The 18,242-nt window shown below is 31.8% G+C and overlaps 1 protein-coding gene across 1 annotated transcript; it reads left to right on the top strand.

The window, feature by feature from the left end:
* Positions 1–7,636: 7,636 nt before the first annotated feature.
* Positions 7,637–15,598, top strand: LOC114268614 (linoleate 13S-lipoxygenase 2-1, chloroplastic-like). Its single transcript, XM_082906722.1, has 8 exons — positions 7,637–7,915; positions 10,116–10,353; positions 12,166–12,486; positions 12,597–12,682; positions 13,230–13,340; positions 13,465–13,766; positions 13,889–14,155; positions 14,693–15,598. The coding sequence occupies exons 1-8, from the start codon at positions 7,637–7,639 to the stop codon at positions 15,450–15,452; spliced, it is 2,364 nt and encodes a 787-aa protein (XP_082762848.1). The 3' UTR covers positions 15,453–15,598.
* Positions 15,599–18,242: the final 2,644 nt, after the last annotated feature.

Raw genomic sequence — 18,242 nt, 5'->3', positions numbered from 1 at the left:
GTAAAAAATCAAATTGATCGAATATTAAAAAGTATGTGTTTGGAAAACTGTTTATTAAATTTTTTTTAAAAATAGTTTTTAGTTCGATTTTTCCGAACTCATGTTTTTTTATATCCGATCAACTTGATTTTTTACAGGTATAATATATTGAACAAATCTTAAAATATGAACGGTTCAGATTATCAAAATTGGACTTAAAAGTGGACCAATGACCTTACAAATAAGAAATGATGCAAGAAATGATGCATGGAGGGATCCTTGCTCCAAAAGAAGGCCCTCTGTCCTTTTATAGAAAGCAACTTACCATTGATATGTGGAAAAATTGCAAATCAGTAGAAAAATCAAAAATAAATTGCAAAAATATATAAAAAATTATCACTTTAATTATTATAATAAGTTTTTCTTCTGATTTGCAATTTGTTTTTGGTCTTTCCGTTGATTTACAATTTTCCCATGATCTATGGATCCGATTATGGTACAAAATTAGTGGTGGGGAAATTACATTTTAATGGTACAATAAAAAAATATTTTCCACTTTCATGATAGTATAAGTTTTCTGTATGTATAGAGCCAGTCACTTTTTTTTTTTTTTTTTTTTTTTTTTTTTTTTTTTTGAAATGTGAGCAAATCACTTTTGTGCATAGTGTAAGTCTATGAGTAGTGATTTAGAACATTAAATTTGAAGTTCTAAAAACATTATTAATGAGGTGATAATGTAAAAAAAAATAAAATAAAATAAAATAAAGGCCAAACTATCACATCAGTTAGGGGGTCCACATGATGCCACATCATTAGTGGTGCTAAATTAGTGGTATGAAACATTTTTCAAAAGTCTATATTGTGTCAGAATTGCACCACAAAAGATAGTTAAATTATTTTTACATTATCAACTGATTTTCTATTTTTCAATTAATGGTTATTGACATAATTTTTTAAAAAATTTGATGTATGGAAGTAAAGTCAGTTTGAAGATGAGTTTGGAATTAGGTTTTTAAAATGTCACATTTTTTTTCCCATTTTCTTATTTGTAATGATTTTTTTTTTAAAAAAAAAACACTATGTTAAATTTTTAAAATTTACGTTTTCAGTTTTCTTTAGAAAACTCAAATAAAAACTTGTTTGGTAAAATTTTTTATTTATAAATCAGTGGTCTCAGTTTATAAATTTGGCTAAAAAATGAAAACACAAAAAATGTGTTTCTATTTTGAGTTTTCAGTTTTTTTTTTTTTACCACCCAACACTAGCAACCACCCACCACTATTTTCTACCACCGTCCTCTGCCACCACCACCACCACCACCACCACCACCACCCACCTGCCATCCACCACCCACCACCCACCACCCATCCACCGCCATCCACCGCCAGCCACCACCACCCGCCACCTACTTGCCACCGCCACCCACCACCACCACCACCACCATCACCCACCCGCCACACATCTGCCACCACCACCCACCACCCACCACCACCACCAACTCCCTACCACCTACCACCTGCCACCGTCACCCACCCACCCACCCACCACCACCACCACCACCACCACCACTCGCCACCTACCCGCCGCCCCCACCACCACCACCACCACTCACTCGCTACCACCAACCACCCGCCACCGTCACCCACCTACCCACCATCACGACCCACCCACCCGCCACCACCCACCCACCATCACCACCTACCCGCCACCTGTCATCCGCCACCACCCATCACCCGCCACCCGTCATCCGCCACCACCCACCACCCGCCACCACCACCTACTCCCTACCACCCGCCACCGTCACCCACCCACTACCACCACCACCACCACCACCACCACTCGTCACCTACCCGCCACCACCACCCGCCATCCGCTACCCCCCTGCCACCACTGCCACCCACTTGTCACCACCACCACCACCACCCACTCGCTACCACCCGCCACCGTCACCCACCCACCCGCCACCACCACCCACCCACCACCAGCTACCCACCACCCACCATCACCACTTTCCACCATCGTCTTTCGCCGCCAATTGCCACCACTTGTCATTTCTCACTTTTTTTTTTATATTTTTAAATTTTTTTACACATTTTGTCAATTACCAAACGCGTTTGTAGTTTATGTTTTTCTAAAAATAAACAAAAAATAAACAAAAATCAATTTATAAAATTTTTGTAAATATAAACTGAAAACGTAAACGTTACCAAACACACAAAGTCTGTTTAGTGTAGAAGGATTTAAAAAATAAATTTAAAATTTGAAAAAGACAAAAAAAAAAAAAAAAAAAGCCTTAAAAACCAATTTATTTTAGTAAATTTTGTTTTTAGTAAACTTTTTATATTTTGTATTTTTACTTTTTTGGTTCATTTTGTGGAGAATCCAAAAGCATAAAGTTTGTTTTATTATTTTTTGAATTTTTTATTTTTAAGTATGTTTTTACTAAAGACGAAAAGAAAAACAACACAAAAAATACACTGAAAAACCAAGACACGCCCTCAATAAGTAGAGACAAATTTTGACAATAGCCTTGGCTGGGAGAGTTTTTGGCTAAACCTTTCGCTTGTATGGTTGTTCGAATTATGAGGTCTTTTTCCATTGTTCTATCAATACAAGCTTATCTTTTTATTAATTAAAAAAAAATTGAAAATAATCTTAGTTTTAATTATTATCAAACAATTATTATTATTATTATTATTATTATTATTATTATTATTTTATCTAAATCCAATGGTAAAAATGGTCTTTTGGATATGATATCTAACTCCATTACATTTTTTCGTTGAAGCACTTCAAATGATAGGCTTGTTTGGTTTGTATTTCAAAATGTAATTTTTGAGAAACTTTTTAAAATTTTGTTTGATTCAAATTTTTTGAAACATTTTTAAAATTACTTTATTTCTCCTACACATCAATCAATCATTTTTTCTCTCTCATCTCTCATTCTCAATCACTTTTTCTTTTTCACATATCTACTCAATTATAATAAAATATTAAATCATCACAAACTCTCAAACTCCAAAACTATTTTCAAAATATACAACTAAATAAATTAATTTTTTTTTAAACTCTCTCCAAATTTTTTTTTTATAAATTTTATATTAAAATACAAACCAAACATACCTGATATTTCTTACTAATTCAAAAAATTTACATTAACGAGCGAGTTTATGTTATTCTACGAGTACTCCCACTCAGAATTGATAAAGATAAGACTTGTGATGTGTTGTTAAATATAAGGGCAAATGTCATGTGAAGTTTTGTCCCACTCAAACTTGATAATAACTTGTGGGGGTGTTACAAGAATATTAAAACAAATGTCATGTGAAGTCTTTATTATTAGGTTAGAGGATGAGTGAATATGATGTTTTGATGTGAGCTTTCTTTCTCATCTATTCATCTCCTTATGAAAAAAAAAGAAAAAAGGAAAAAAAATTCCTTTGTAGTAATTTTTGAATGATATTCTAATCAATTCATGCAAAATTATCTTTGGCAAGAACTCATGCCAATGGGTCACTTTAGGGCTCTGATTGAGAGCTCTAGTAGAGCTGCTCTAACAGCAGCTCTACTGAGCTGGCAACCACTTTATAAAAAAAAAAAAAAAAAAACAGAAAAAGACAAAATAAGGAAAGGAAAAGGACAATTTAATGCTAATTTAAAGCCACTGTTTTAGAGCTCTAAAGCAATTTTCGGTCACTTTATTATATTTGCTAAACTAGATGAGGCCACAACATGTGATGTGTTATAAAAAAAAGGCAAATTAAATCAATAGTCCTTGTATTTTTTTGCTTGTATAATTTTGGTTCTCGTAATTTCAAACGATTTAATTTTGACTCTTAAATTTAGAATTATATTAATTTGGTCTAATTAATAACGCTTATTAAGATGTTTTGTGGAAAATGATCACTGCGTTGATTGAAATTAACTAAAAAAGTTAAGTAAATTTTTAATTTTTTTCTATAAGAACATGATATATGTTGTTTATGCGTGTATTTTTCATAAAAAAATATTAACAATTGTAGTTAATTGAATTAAATTAAGGCAATCATAAAATCACGTAAAAATTAAGACAACTAAAATTATAAGAAATAATAGAAAATCAAAATATAAGAATTACTATTGTAATGTTCCTTAAAAAAAATAAAACAAATCCATGTGCGTCATCAAAAATATTATCAATATAGAGTTGAAATATAAAAGATTTACAAAATAATGTGTAAACTAAAATTTATTTGTGTAATCAATTTGTGTAAAATGAATCTTAGCCATATTGAGCCTCCGTTTGGGAATTGGGTTGATTTTTTGACCTTTTAGTTTTTTTGATTTTTTTTGTGAGAGAAGAGTGTAATGATTATGGGTTAGATGTGATGTTTTGTTTTTTGTGACTAAAATAACTTATTTTATCTTTTGTGGCTAAAATAGTCAAAAAAGTTCGAAAAAGGCCTTTCCAAACGGACCCTGAGTTTTTTACGTAACCATTTTATATTATAGCTTATTGTTCCTTTTCAGCTTATTCAAGCCAAAAAAAATAAAAAATAAAAAATAAATGAAAAAGGAAAGAAATTTTGTTATGATATAATTTGTAACTTTGATTTTCTTATGTTACAATCGGTAACTTTTTAAGCTTATTATGTTTGGACAAATGAACCTTCATCTTTTTTGCCTTAATTATAATTTTTTAGGACATACTGGATATTTGTCTAAAAATAAATAAATTATACAACAGTTTATTTAATCAACCACGTAGAATTTTTATTTATTTATTTATTTATTAGATTATGAAGAGTCATGCACCAAATATATTTATAAATTAATTTAAAAATTTTAAACTAACAATGTAAAAAGTTATGGGTAGGTATATCTTTATGGGAGAAATAACCGCACCCTGGTGCAGAAAGAAAGAAAGAAAAAAACAAACAAATAAATAAAATAAAATCATAAAAATATAATATATTTTAATTATTAAAATATATAAATGTTTTCATTAATTTATAATTTTTTTTACTACACCATTCTGCAGTTATTTCTCTTAACCTTATCAGCTTTTCACATCATATCAAATCAGACTTTTGTTGCCTAGTTGGAAGAACAATAATGATACCTTTACTCCACTTGTGGATCCTGCATCCCCACTCATTTGATTTTCTGTACAAATAAGCATCAATCATTCAATTAGAGATTTGTTTGGGTGGGTTAAATAAGTATATTTTTTATTTTTTTGAATTAAAAAATTAAGAAAAAAATATGAATATTTAAGTTAATTTTTTAAATTTTTATGAAAAAATATGTATTAAAAAATTATATATATAAGTGTGTAGAAGAAGATAGTGAAGTAAGTCGTACAAGTTGGGTAGTGCAGTCCGTTGCGTAGAAAATGGGGAAACGACAATGCTACGTAGCTCAAATTTTGTGGCTCAAAAGTGGCTCAAATGGCCAAAACGACGTCGTTTTGAGTACAGAATAACATAAAAATGGCCAAAACGACGTCGTTTTGGCCATTTGAGCCACTTTTGAGCCACAAAATTTGAGCTACGAGACATTTTCCATGGGGAAAATATTGTCTCCTTTTCGGGCTTTAATTGGACGGTGTTGTTCGATTTATGGGGGTCCATCACAGGTCCCTTTTTCTAATCGAAACCGTTCAATGTGTAGAACTCGTCGAGTACTATATGCTTGTAAAATATCACGTTGATTGGATATCGATAACTATCTGATCGTGTTAGTTTTTTTTGTTAATTGTTAACTATAACACTATTCATTTTTTATACGAAACTGATTTGATCATATCGTTAACGATATCCGATAGACGTGATTTTTTATAGGCATATAACACTAGACGAGTTTTACATATTGAACGGTTCGGATTATTAAAATGGGACCCATGGTGGACCCCCACTGATCCAACTTTACCATTCAACTTAGTGAATATACACATGTATTTTTTTTTTTCTTCCACTGCCTTTGGTTTGACGTGAGCCCCTAGAGTGGCATGAAGTTGATTTATATTTTAATATTATGTATATTAATTTCTTATATTTTTTTTAGTAAATAGTGATAATTTTTTAATTTTTTTAGTAATTTTTTGACTTTTTGAATTTTTTTTAAGTTCTCAAACGAGCCCTTAGTGAAGTAATTAATTGGGGGAAAATAATGTTATTGTGTTTTTTTAAAAGATATATTTAAAGGTAATATTTTATGGGTTTTAAGTATTTTTTTGGCCTAAATGGTTACAACATTGATGTTTTACATAAAATTTCACCCCTAAATATAACTCAAATGATATGAATAATTACGTGTTATTGTTGGAACAATATAGCTTGCTTGGTTTCATTTTTTTAAAAGCATTTTTCAAAAAATTTTACTTTCTTATTTTTCGTATTTTTTTGTTTTTACTGATTTTTTTTAATATTTTAAACAATTTTTTTTTTTTAGACACACCTAACATAAATACACCTAAAAAGTAAAAAAAAATCTTTTAAAAATTCATTAAATACCAAAAATATTAAAAAAAATACAAGAATTCAACACATTTTTTTTGTTTTTTGTATTTTTATGTATTTATTAATTTTTTAAAATACTTTTCATAAATTTTTTACTTTTTAGATATATCTGAATAAGGTGCATCTAAAAATGTAAAAAAAAGTTTAAAATTTTAAAAATATTCACTGAAAACAAAAAAAAATACGAAAATCAAAAAATTCAATTTTCAAAAAACTTAAGTTAGAAAACTCAAACCAAATACACTGATTATTTTTTTAGACATAGATCATTTATGAAAAAAAAATCATATTGATATGATAACTGTAGTCACGATAGTTATTACATTTGTCTACTGAAAAATAAATAGTTTAATTTTCAAATAATATTTGTCATTTTTTTTTTTTTTTGGTTGTGTAAATAAATGTCATAAACTGAAGTGACTACTTTGGTCATCGGAATGGTTAGAATTTTTTTTTAATTTTTATTTTTTATGTATGATCTACATGTTGTGATTTAAAAAATTAATGAAAAATACTCAATCTTTCGTGTTCTTATTACGGTTAAATGATCCTCTTCAAATAATTTGTCCCATCTAAGGATAGTTTTGCATTATTGAAATAAGACTCCCGGTGGACTCCACGGATGCACAAACATCATCATGGTCCAAATTGAAAATAATCTTGTTGATTTGATTAGGAATTAATTAATTAAGACATAATTATTTATCACCTCACTGTGAATAATTTATTGATAATATTTCGGGAGTCTCTCTCAACATTTAAAAAAAAAAAAAAAACAAAGTCAATTTAAACAAGACCACCCCCCAAAAAAAGAAAAAAAAAAAAAAACATGTAGAAGAACACCAAAGTGGCACCGTTTGGCCATACAGCAAATCTTGGTGCACAGCATGTACCCCTCCATTTAATTAATAGTAGTGCTTTCACGTACTTGTAATATATATGTCAGTAATGATTCAGATCACTAATTTTGGTACTCTAATGAAACACTAATGACATGGTAATGAACAAAAAAAATAAAATAAAAATAAACCAAAACCAAAATATCACATCACTGTCCAAAGCATTTTTCTATATATATATACATTTTTGTCTTAGAAGTAATAACCTAAAAATTGCATAATAAAAGTGTGTGATAATTACATTATTTGTTTGGATACATGGAAGAGACGGGATTAGAGAAGGAAACAATAAAGGGATATGCACATCGGAAGAGCCAAGAGAAGGATGAAGTGAAGTATGAATGCAATTTTGTAATTCCAGAAGGTTATGGTGAGATTGGTGCAGTCTTGGTCGAGAATGAACACCACAAGGAAATGTACCTCAAGAACATTGTCTTTCATGGATTCCCTCCCGGTGGCCCTGTTGATGTCACTTGCAATTCATGGGTTGCTTCCAAATTTGATAGTCCTCACAAGAGAATTTTCTTCACCAACAAGGTCAGCCTCCCTCCACTATCCACATAAATACCACACAACTACATGCATAAGATAAACACGATTTGACTCTTTTTTTTTTTTTTTTTTTTTGACATGCATGTGAACTTGTTATTGTCATTAAATATATGAAAAATGTCTCATACACCCACTGGGGGTCGACCCCCAGTGAGGTGACACTCCATAATTGGTCCCAAAAAAAATTGTTTTTTTTTTTTTTTTTTTTTTGAGTTTCAGCCAGTGGGGGCGCGACACCTCACTGGGGGTGCGACTCCCACTGGGGATATGCAGCAGTGTTGTAAATATATATACTTAACTTATCAATTTAAAAATGTTATTTTTCGCACCAGGGAATCTAAAGTCCTTTTAAGTATGTTGCTGAGGGATTTTCGAGAATTATGATAAAATACAAAAAAAATAAAAGAAAATTTGATATATTTGTAGGAGGATTTTAAGTTTCAAGTTTCATTATCTGATACAAGTTTGAGAATTGCATTTATAAATATCTTTGTTTGGAGAAAATAAGAAGAAAAAAACATGTGGATTTTACAACTTTCTATGAGTAGTTTAAATATATGTATAGTTAAAGGAGTTCAAATTATGTTTTCAAGTTCAAAGACTTTAAATCGTCAAACTTAAATACCTTCATTTCAAATTTGTTTAACATCTTGAATATTTCATAAAATTGCTCATTTGTAAGCCAGCTCGATAAACAAGGATGTATTTGTAATCAATATTATTATTTGAGGATTTAGATATTCTGTCCATTTTTGTGTTTTTTTTTTTCTCAATGTAATAGTTTTATTACGTGGGTGTTTGGGAAGTGGGTTTTTATGTAAGTTTTTTTAGTTGTAAGATATTATTGGATAAAATTTTTTAGTGTTTGGGAAGGTAGTTGGATTTTTTTGTGGTTGGATGTGATGTTTGTGAGAGAAAAAGTGAAATGTTTATGGGGTTGGATGTGATATTCTGTTTTAATGTGTTTTTTTTTTATTTTGCAAAAAATTTGTCTTTTAATGAAAAAAATCAAAAAAAAAATCCCAAACCGAAGTTCCCAAAACACCACCATATAACTTTTCTTACAACTAGACACATTAGCCAAAGATATAAACCATCACTTCAAGTTTAAAATTAAAATAAAATAACTTTTTTTTTTCTTATATATTTTAAAATATACGTTCTTTTGCTTTAAATTTCGATTTAGACTACTGAATTATCACAAAAAAATATCATTGCAAAAACAGTGTAAAACATTAATATGTATAATATATATCAAAAAAAATTTGAAAAATCTAATGTCAAAAATATTATCCCGAAAAATTCACACATTGATGTGACAGTTGCAATTTTGTAATTAAAAATCAATAGCTGGTCCTTCTGGTACCACCAGACCCACAATGACCCCCATAGTGTTGTAGCTTTCAACACATTACCACAAATTGGTACCACTGTGTGTCCCGTGTTAGAATTAATCACAATTTACAAATTTAAAAATATTATTAAAAATTTACTTTAAAAAATGTAGTTTAGATTTATCTAATCAGAAAGTCTAAAAGTTCATATAATACTAAATCAAAAATACTCCGAGTTCGTAATCAAAGGTGTATATTTAATGCTGTTAGTGTATGGTCACAGTGTAAGTTTGTTACTAGCTAAAAGCTGATAATTAAAAAGTAGAAACTAAAAATATTCATCCCTTAATTTCTACTTAATTAATTTTTGTTAGCTTATTCAATTTCTTCTGTCTAATAAGTTGTAGAAGTTGCACTAAATAATTTGACAATCTCAAATAAAAATAAACTATAAACAAGTCATTTAAACAGTAACAAACATTCTCACTAAGTATTTGATTACAAAATTTGAGCAACTTTTCAATTTATTTTTGTGGGTTTCTAAAACAGGCATAGACATTGGTAATTCAATTTCAGCTGTACATCACGTGGAGATTTCATAGTAAAGTTCTGGGTACCCAGTTTAAGTGAGAATTAATAAAAATACTGTCGTCATAGGCTCAGTCCAACTTCATCAACAAAAACTAATAAAAATTAAAGGAATACAAAGTTAAAAATAAAAATGAAAAAATTAATGGAAAATTAAAAATGTTAAACTTGGAGATATATATATATATATATATAGCATCAATACCAGTTTAGTTTTATTTTGTTTTATTTATTCTGTTTTTTTTTTTTTTTTTTGATAGCAGTCATACTTGCCATCTCAAACACCAGATGGGTTGAAGAGGCTACGAGAGGAAGATTTAGAAAATCTAAGGGGGAATGGCCAAGGAGAGCGGAAGACATATGAGAGGATATACGATTATGATGTTTATAACGATATTGGTGATCCAGACAGTAGTCCTACCTCGAAACGTCCTGTACTTGGTGGTAAACAACATCCTTATCCAAGACGTTGCAGAACTGGTCGACCACGCTCTAAGACAGGTCTATCTTCAAAACTTTGAAAGAATCTAATTTTTTTTACTAAAGACTAAAAAAACAAAAAAAAAAACTTCAGACTTTAGATTTTTATTTATTTATTTATTTATAACTTTTTTCCAAATTCTTTCTCTGTTGGTTTGCCTAATGGAATATAATATAAAAGTCTAAAGTTAGCTTCAAATACATATATATATATTTTCAATTCACTAGAAACGAAAATAACTAAAGGATTTGGATCATTAACGTGAGTTTCATGGAAGGCCATATGAGGCCCTTCTAGTTGGGATTAGTTTTGGAGAAAATCTCCATCCTAGAGGAGAATGAGGACCAGGTCATCAATAAAGTATGTACTAGGAAACTTACATAATTGAGCCCTACTTTGACGATTAGGAAGGAAAAAAAAGAAAAGAAAAAAGAAGTTAATTTATTATTATTATAATTATTTAAAAAAAATTGTAAAAAAAAAATAGAGAGGTGATGTGACTCAAATAAGCCAATAAGTTAATACATTTCAGCAATTTGGGAACATGCTAAAAAAGTTAAAAAAACTAGTTTTTTGGCTTTTTAATTTTTTTACACAAAAGTCACAAAAAAAACCACCAAAAAGTTAGTTTTTTTTAAGCAAAAAAAACAAAAAAAGTCAGCTTTTTATTAACTTTCCAAAACACCACATTAACCTTTTTTTAAATTGCCAAAATAAGCATAAGGTCTCGTTTGGCAAGTGGTGATTTTAGCTAAAAGGTCAAAATGTCACTAAAAAAATCAAAAAACTAACAACCTATACCAAAAAGTCAAAGATTCTATTTTCTCATTACTTTTTAAAGATCTTTTTGTAAAAAATTAAAAAGTCATCTCAAAAATACTAATTTTTACATCATATTTTAGTCAAAAAACTTAAAAATGACTAAAAAAATATATCCCCAAACGAGACCTAACTAAAGGAAAGTTGGTAGACAAATATAAAATATATAGCATATTTATTTAGTTGCGGGCCGGTTTTGACTCAAGGCGAGCAAGGTGCCACCTTGAGTCTTCAAATTTGGTCAAAGTTTAAGGGCCTTCAACTAATTTTAATTTTTATGGTGTTAGTTGGCTTAAAAATAAAGGCTCAAACTAACTAATTGAACTTCACAATCCAAATTAGAAGTCCTTACAAATTATACGTAAACATATTTAGTAATTTTATTCTTAAAAATGCCAAAAAAGTAATATTTAATTTCATATTTTATTATAATTGTTTAATTTTTATTTGGTATTATAATTTTAGATTTTGTTTGATATTTTTTTTTTCTTCTCCTTTTTAATAGAATAGATGACTTTTTTTTCTAATTGTAATTTGAATTTGCTAAATTATTAAGGAACAAGACCAAATTTTTATATTTTTTAGTTTGTAATAATTTTCTTCATATCTTAACCTGTGTAAGTAAATTTTAATAAATAATTTTAGTGATTATATATGCATATTCTTTGTGAGTACTAGTATGAAATAATAATAATAAAAATTATAGGAACTTATCATTTTACCCACAATTTCTATTTTGTTTTATAAATTTGCATACAATAATACTATATTTTCTTAAAAATTAACTCAAAAAAAATATATTTACGGATCACATTTATCTAAGTAGGGCTCAAATCTCATTACACTAATTTTGAATTTATATTATATACCTCCAAAATAAATTTTGAATATATATATATATATTTTTTAATACATGAAGGCCCCAATTTTAAAATTTCGCCTTGGGCGCCAAGAATCTGAGGCCGGCCCTATTTAGTTGTATGGCTAATGATGTGAAGATTGGTAATTTATAGATCCAATGTCGGAGTCGAGGAGCAGTAGCGTATACGTGCCAAGGGATGAGGCGTTCTCAGATGTGAAGGAGCTAACATTTTCAGCCAAGGCCGTATACTCAGTGTTGCATGCACTTGTACCATCTCTTGAGACTGCAATTGTTGACACTGAACTTGGCTTTCCCTACTTCACTGCCATTGATTCCTTGTTCAATGAAGGTGTTAACCTTCCTCCTCTTTCCAAAAATGGTTTCTTGAAGGATCTCCTTCCCAGGCTTGTCAAGTTTGTCACTGATGCTGAAGAAGGTCTTTTGCGGTTTGAGACCCCTGCATTGTTTGAAAGTATGCCGTATATAACAAACAACAATCATCAACTATATATCATCATTATCTCTCTTTTTCTTTCTGATTACATGACGATGAGTGTCTACTTTTGTTGTTGCAAACTGTAGGAGACAAATTTTCTTGGTTTAGGGATGAGGAGTTCTCGAGGCAGACTCTTGCGGGTCTTAACCCATACAGCATACAATTGCTCAAGGTATGCTCCGAAGAAACACATTCCTATTTTAATGTGTGATAGTAACTTCGACTCAAAAGGGCATATACCTTATAGTTTGGTAACATTCAATATTTTTGGTTGGTTTTGTCTACAAATTTAGCAAGAAACACCGACGGTTTAAAAGAGGTAATAGAAAATGTTTAGAAATATAAACAATATTACATAATTATACACAATTTTCTTAGAAAGAGAATTTATCCTTTGTGTCGACTTATTATTGATTAGTGATACCAACTGTCAATGACATGATATCACTAGATACTAGATTTTTATAACCTTTTTTTTTTGTTTTTACCCCATTGTCAAGCAATTTCCTTTTATTTTAATCTAGTAAAACAAATTAGGATACAATGTGTATTTGCCCCAAGACCACTAAATAATTTTTCTTCTCAAGTCTTATCTTAATAGATTTTGTTATGTCATTTTATAGTCTTTTGACACACACAAAATAAATAAATAACTAAACAACAATAAAAAAAAAAATAAACAAAGGGAATGTCAAAACGATATGATCATCTGAATGCAGGAATGGCCATTGAAGAGTAAACTTGACCCAAAGATATATGGCCCACCAGAATCGGCGATCACCAAAGAGCTGATTGAGCGAGAGATCAGAGGGTTTATGACCCTTGAAGTGGTAATGCAATATATAATTATTGAAAGTTCAATGTGGTATTTTTATTTGTCTATGCCTAAGCCTTTGCATGCAGAGAATGAGATTGAGATTGAGATGTGAAATTTGGTGCAAATATGCAATGCAGGCCTTGCAAAAAAAGAAGCTATTTATGTTGGATTACCATGACTTGTTATTACCTTATGTGAACAAAGTAAGAGAGAGCAAAGGGACAACACTGTATGGGTCGAGGACGATCTTCTTCTTAACACCTGATGGCACCTTGAGGCCTTTAGCCATAGAGCTGACTCGGCCACCGGTAGATGGCAAGCCTCAGTGGAAGCAAGTGTTCACACCTACCTGGGATGCTACTGGCTGCTGGCTTTGGAGGCTTGCCAAGGCTCATGCCCTTGCTCATGACTCTGGTTATCACCAGTTAGTCAGTCACTGGTATGTATACAAGCCATGATGACTTATTGCTCGAAGCTCTCTCAAATTAGAACAACTATATATGAATTTCTTTTCTTTTCCTTTCCTCTCCTTTCCTTTATCGACTTAATTTGTACATGCAGGCTAACAACTCACTGCGTGACAGAGCCTTACATAATTGCGAGCAACAGGCAACTTAGTGCAATGCACCCGATTTACAGACTATTGCACCCTCATTTTCGATACACAATGGAGATCAATGCTTTGGCTCGAGAAGCCCTAATTAATGCCGGTGGAATCATTGAGACTTGCTTCTCACCCGGCAAGTACTCTATCGAGCTGAGCTCTGTTGCCTACGATCAACTGTGGCGTTTCGATCTCCAAGCACTACCAGCTGACTTAATTAGCAGGTAACTTACTTACCAGGCATGCTCTAGCAAAGCAAGTTACTTTAGGATAATTGATGTGAATCAATAATCCATAATATATAATATTTATTTATTTATTTTTAAACTCAAAATGTACCAACCATCAACCATGGTTTTAATATCCTGTATTGCCTGGTATGTACTACATACCCTGGTAAATCAATCGGAATACAAATCGCATACATTTCAGTCGGTTACCAACATGTACCGATCTATTGTTACCTCATGACCTGATTCACAATCAATACAGTCAGTTCACAATTGATACAGTCAGTTTGGCTGTTGTACAACTCTTTTTCGCGATTGATGATTAAAAATTTGACGATTGCATTACCCAATTCTCAATAAGTATCACTCAATATACTCCTAATACCCTTATATTGTAGTTGATACTAAAATTTGTCCCTAATACAATTATTTAAAATCATGTCAAGTGATGGTCTTTCTATCTTGGGTTAGGGAAGGGGCTAATTAGTGTCATTATCTTTTGCTAACTTCTTCAATTTGATTAATTATTAGGGGAATGGCTGTGGAGGATCAAACAGCTCCACATGGCCTAAGGCTAACCATCGAGGACTACCCTTTCGCGAATGATGGTCTGCTAGTTTGGGATGCCATAAAGCAATGGGTTACAGACTATGTGAAACACTATTACCAAGATGCAAGCTTTATACAGTCTGACAAAGAGCTTCAAGCATGGTGGACAGAAATCCGAACGGTAGGTCATGGTGATAAGAAAGACGAACCATGGTGGCCAGTGCTGAAAACCCCACAAGATCTAATCGGAATTCTCACAACTATGATCTGGGTAACATCCGGTCACCATTCAGCTGTCAACTTCGGGCAATATATGTATGCAGGTTATTTCCCCAATCGGCCCACCATTGCTCGAACCAAAATGCCTACTGAAGATCCAACTGATGAAGAGTGGAAGTGTTTCATCAACAAGCCCGAAGTTGCACTCTTGATGTGCTTTCCTTCTCAAATTCAAGCTACAAAAGTCATGGCTGTTTTGGATGTGCTATCTAATCATTCACTGGATGAAGAGTATCTCGGTAAGGACATGGAGGCATCATGGATAGAAAATCCAATTATAAAGGCGGCATTTGAACGGTTTAATGGGAAATTGACGGAGCTAGAAGGAGTCATTGATGGTAGGAATGTTGATAAGAACTTGAAGAATAGATGTGGAGCTGGTGTGGTTCCTTATGAGCTTTTGAAGCCATTTTCTGAACCTGGAGTGACAGGAAAGGGAGTTCCAAAGAGCATCTCAATTTGAGAAGTGAATGCATTTGTGAGAAATAACCTTAAAACTGTTAAGTTCGAGCATAAAATGATGATATGTACTGAAAGATTAAAAGTGTGAATTTAAATTCGATCATCATGAGTTCATTTTGTAAGAATAAAACAAAGAATTGCTGGCAACTCCTTTTGGGTATATTCCTGAAACCCCACCCATGATTTAAAAGTAGATAAATTATTTATTTGAATACTTACTAAGACATAAACAACAAGATTTAGGATGGGGTTTTACTGTTTGAACAGACGCTCATAGTACGGTTTTAATGTTTATGATATTAGTCCCAACAATTGCTCAAATTAGTATAGATAGGCTTAAGAACAATTCTCTTTTAGGAATGAAGACTAATCTATGTGTCATTTTGCACAGCTAACAATGTCGTGCATAGGTGTGGTACAAGCTTGAATACCAAACCCATGGCATCAATGAGGTAGTCACTAATCACTCTCTACCCCCCTAGTCTTTGTATCAAGGGGTGTACACAGATCAAATTGATCGGGTTTTAGAGTAAGCTTGGAACGGAACCGGTTTCTACGGTTTCAAATTAGTATAGATAGGCTTAAGAACAATTCTCTTTTAGGAATGAAGTCTAATCTATGTGTCATTTTGCACAGCTAACAATGTCGTGCATAGGTGTGGTACAAGCTTGAATACCAAACCCATGGCATCAATAAGGTAGTTGCTGATCACTCCCTACCCCCCTAGTCTTTGTATCAAGGGGTGTACACAGATCAGATTGATCGGGTTTTAGAGTAAGCTTGGAACGGAACCAGTTTCTACAGTTTCAGAAAGATTGGAGCTGTAACCACATTGTTAAACTTGTGGAACCAAACTAGAACCTAACCATAGAAACTAGTTTGGTTTGGTTTGGTGTGGTTTTATGGTCCTAGAAAATTTATATAACAATATGATAAATATTTTATATTAATAAATATATTGACAACAATTAGTTTAGTTAAGTTAGCTAGAGTTTATTAATTTCGGTTCAAATCTTATAAGAAACTTTTTATATTTTAATTTTTACATATAAAAAAAATAATAAGTAAGAAAATCTGAAATGAATTCTCAATGAACCAATTAACTTGGGTTTACACAGCTTTATATAAGATGGTTAGAGTTTGTTAACAAAATATCTGAGGAGCCTTTTAACCATGGCAAAGTGAGCAAGGGTAGGAGCTTGCATATGTTGACAGGCTTGATTAACAGCTAAAGCCAAATCAGGCCTAGCAATGGTCAAATATTGGAGAGCCCCTACTAAACTTCTATAAAAGCAAGGGTTAGAATAAGACAAATCATTTGAAGGAGAGACAGATGGGTGAATAGCCAAAAGAGTAGAACAAGGCTTACACTCTGTCATACCAGCTTTTTGAAGTAAGCCACTAGCATACTTCTGCTGAGAGAGAAAGTATCCTTGTGAATGAGAATGAACTGAAATGCCCAGAAAATAAGAGATATCATCAAGTTCCTTCATGGAAAAAGCATTGTGCATTTGGGTAAGTAAAGAGTGGAGTAACACAGAATCACTTCCAGTTAACAAAATATCATCCACATAGATAAGTAAAATAGTAATGTGATGCGGAGTTTTGCGGACAAACAAAGAAGAATCTGAGGGACTGAGGTAAAAACCTTGACCAAGCAAGAAGGAGGAAAATGTAGATACCAAGCTCCAGGAGCTTGTTTAAGACCATAGAGGGCCTTCTGAAGTTTACAAACATGGTGAGGAAAGGCAGAGTCAATAAACCCTTGAGGTTGAACCATGTAGATTTCCTCCTCTAAATTGGCCATGTAAAAAGGCATTAGAAATATTCAGCTGTTTGAGTGGCCAATTGCGCTGAAGTGCTAAACACAACAAAATAAAAATGGTTGGTTGTTTGGCAACAGGACTGAAAGTATCTTGGAAATCCACACCCTCCTGTTGAAGATAACCCTTTGTAACTAGCTGAGCCTTATATCGTGCTCTGATACCATAACAAAATCTGAAATGAATTCTCAATGAATCAATTAACTTGTGTTTACACAGCTTTATACAAGATGGTTAGAGTCTGTTATAACAAACTCTAACTCCCTCACTCTCTCTTCTAACTATACCTTTCAGTTATATATCTATCTCTCTTATATCTATTGAAATCTTTCTCATTTTCTTTCTGGCCTAAGCGCTGCAAAACAAATGTCACGGTCTGGTTCATTCTGGAACTGTAACTAAAGTCTTAGAACTAGAAAATTGACCACCATTCCCCCATTTTCAAGCCTAGAATCATAATCAAATCTACTAAAAACTTGACCAAATTGATGGTTTGGACTGAATTGGATTGATTTACTAGTTCCATCGATTTTTTGAACACCCTTATTGTATCAATGAATTTGCTCTTTTTTCCTTCATTCATCTTTCTCTCTCTTCCTCTATTCCTTATTTTTTTTTTTTTTGTTGAACAAATTACACCAACCTCCACTAATTGTTATTCAAATTGTAACTAACCCCACTACATTTAGAAAATGACATTGACCTATTTTAATATTTGAGTTGCATTACACTGTGCACTACATTGTTAGGAATCCATTACAAGATTGGATGGAATGTGATGATGTACGAAATTTTAGTATTGAATTTTTTATTTTACCCCTTAATATATTCGGTTAAAAATGGATCAACCCGGTATAGACAAGTTAACTTGCTAAAATGGCTCAACTTGGTAGGGTAAACTTCTTTTTGCTCTCTGATCCCATTTTTGTTCCCCCTCACTCTCTCTGAGACTTCCCCATCCTTCCATC

Source organism: Camellia sinensis, chromosome 14 (assembly GCF_055761805.1).
Source record: "Camellia sinensis isolate YWXY chromosome 14, ASM5576180v1, whole genome shotgun sequence".
Classification (NCBI taxonomy): Eukaryota; Viridiplantae; Streptophyta; class Magnoliopsida; order Ericales; family Theaceae; genus Camellia; species Camellia sinensis.
This window is presented reverse-complemented; position numbering and strand designations above follow the sequence as displayed.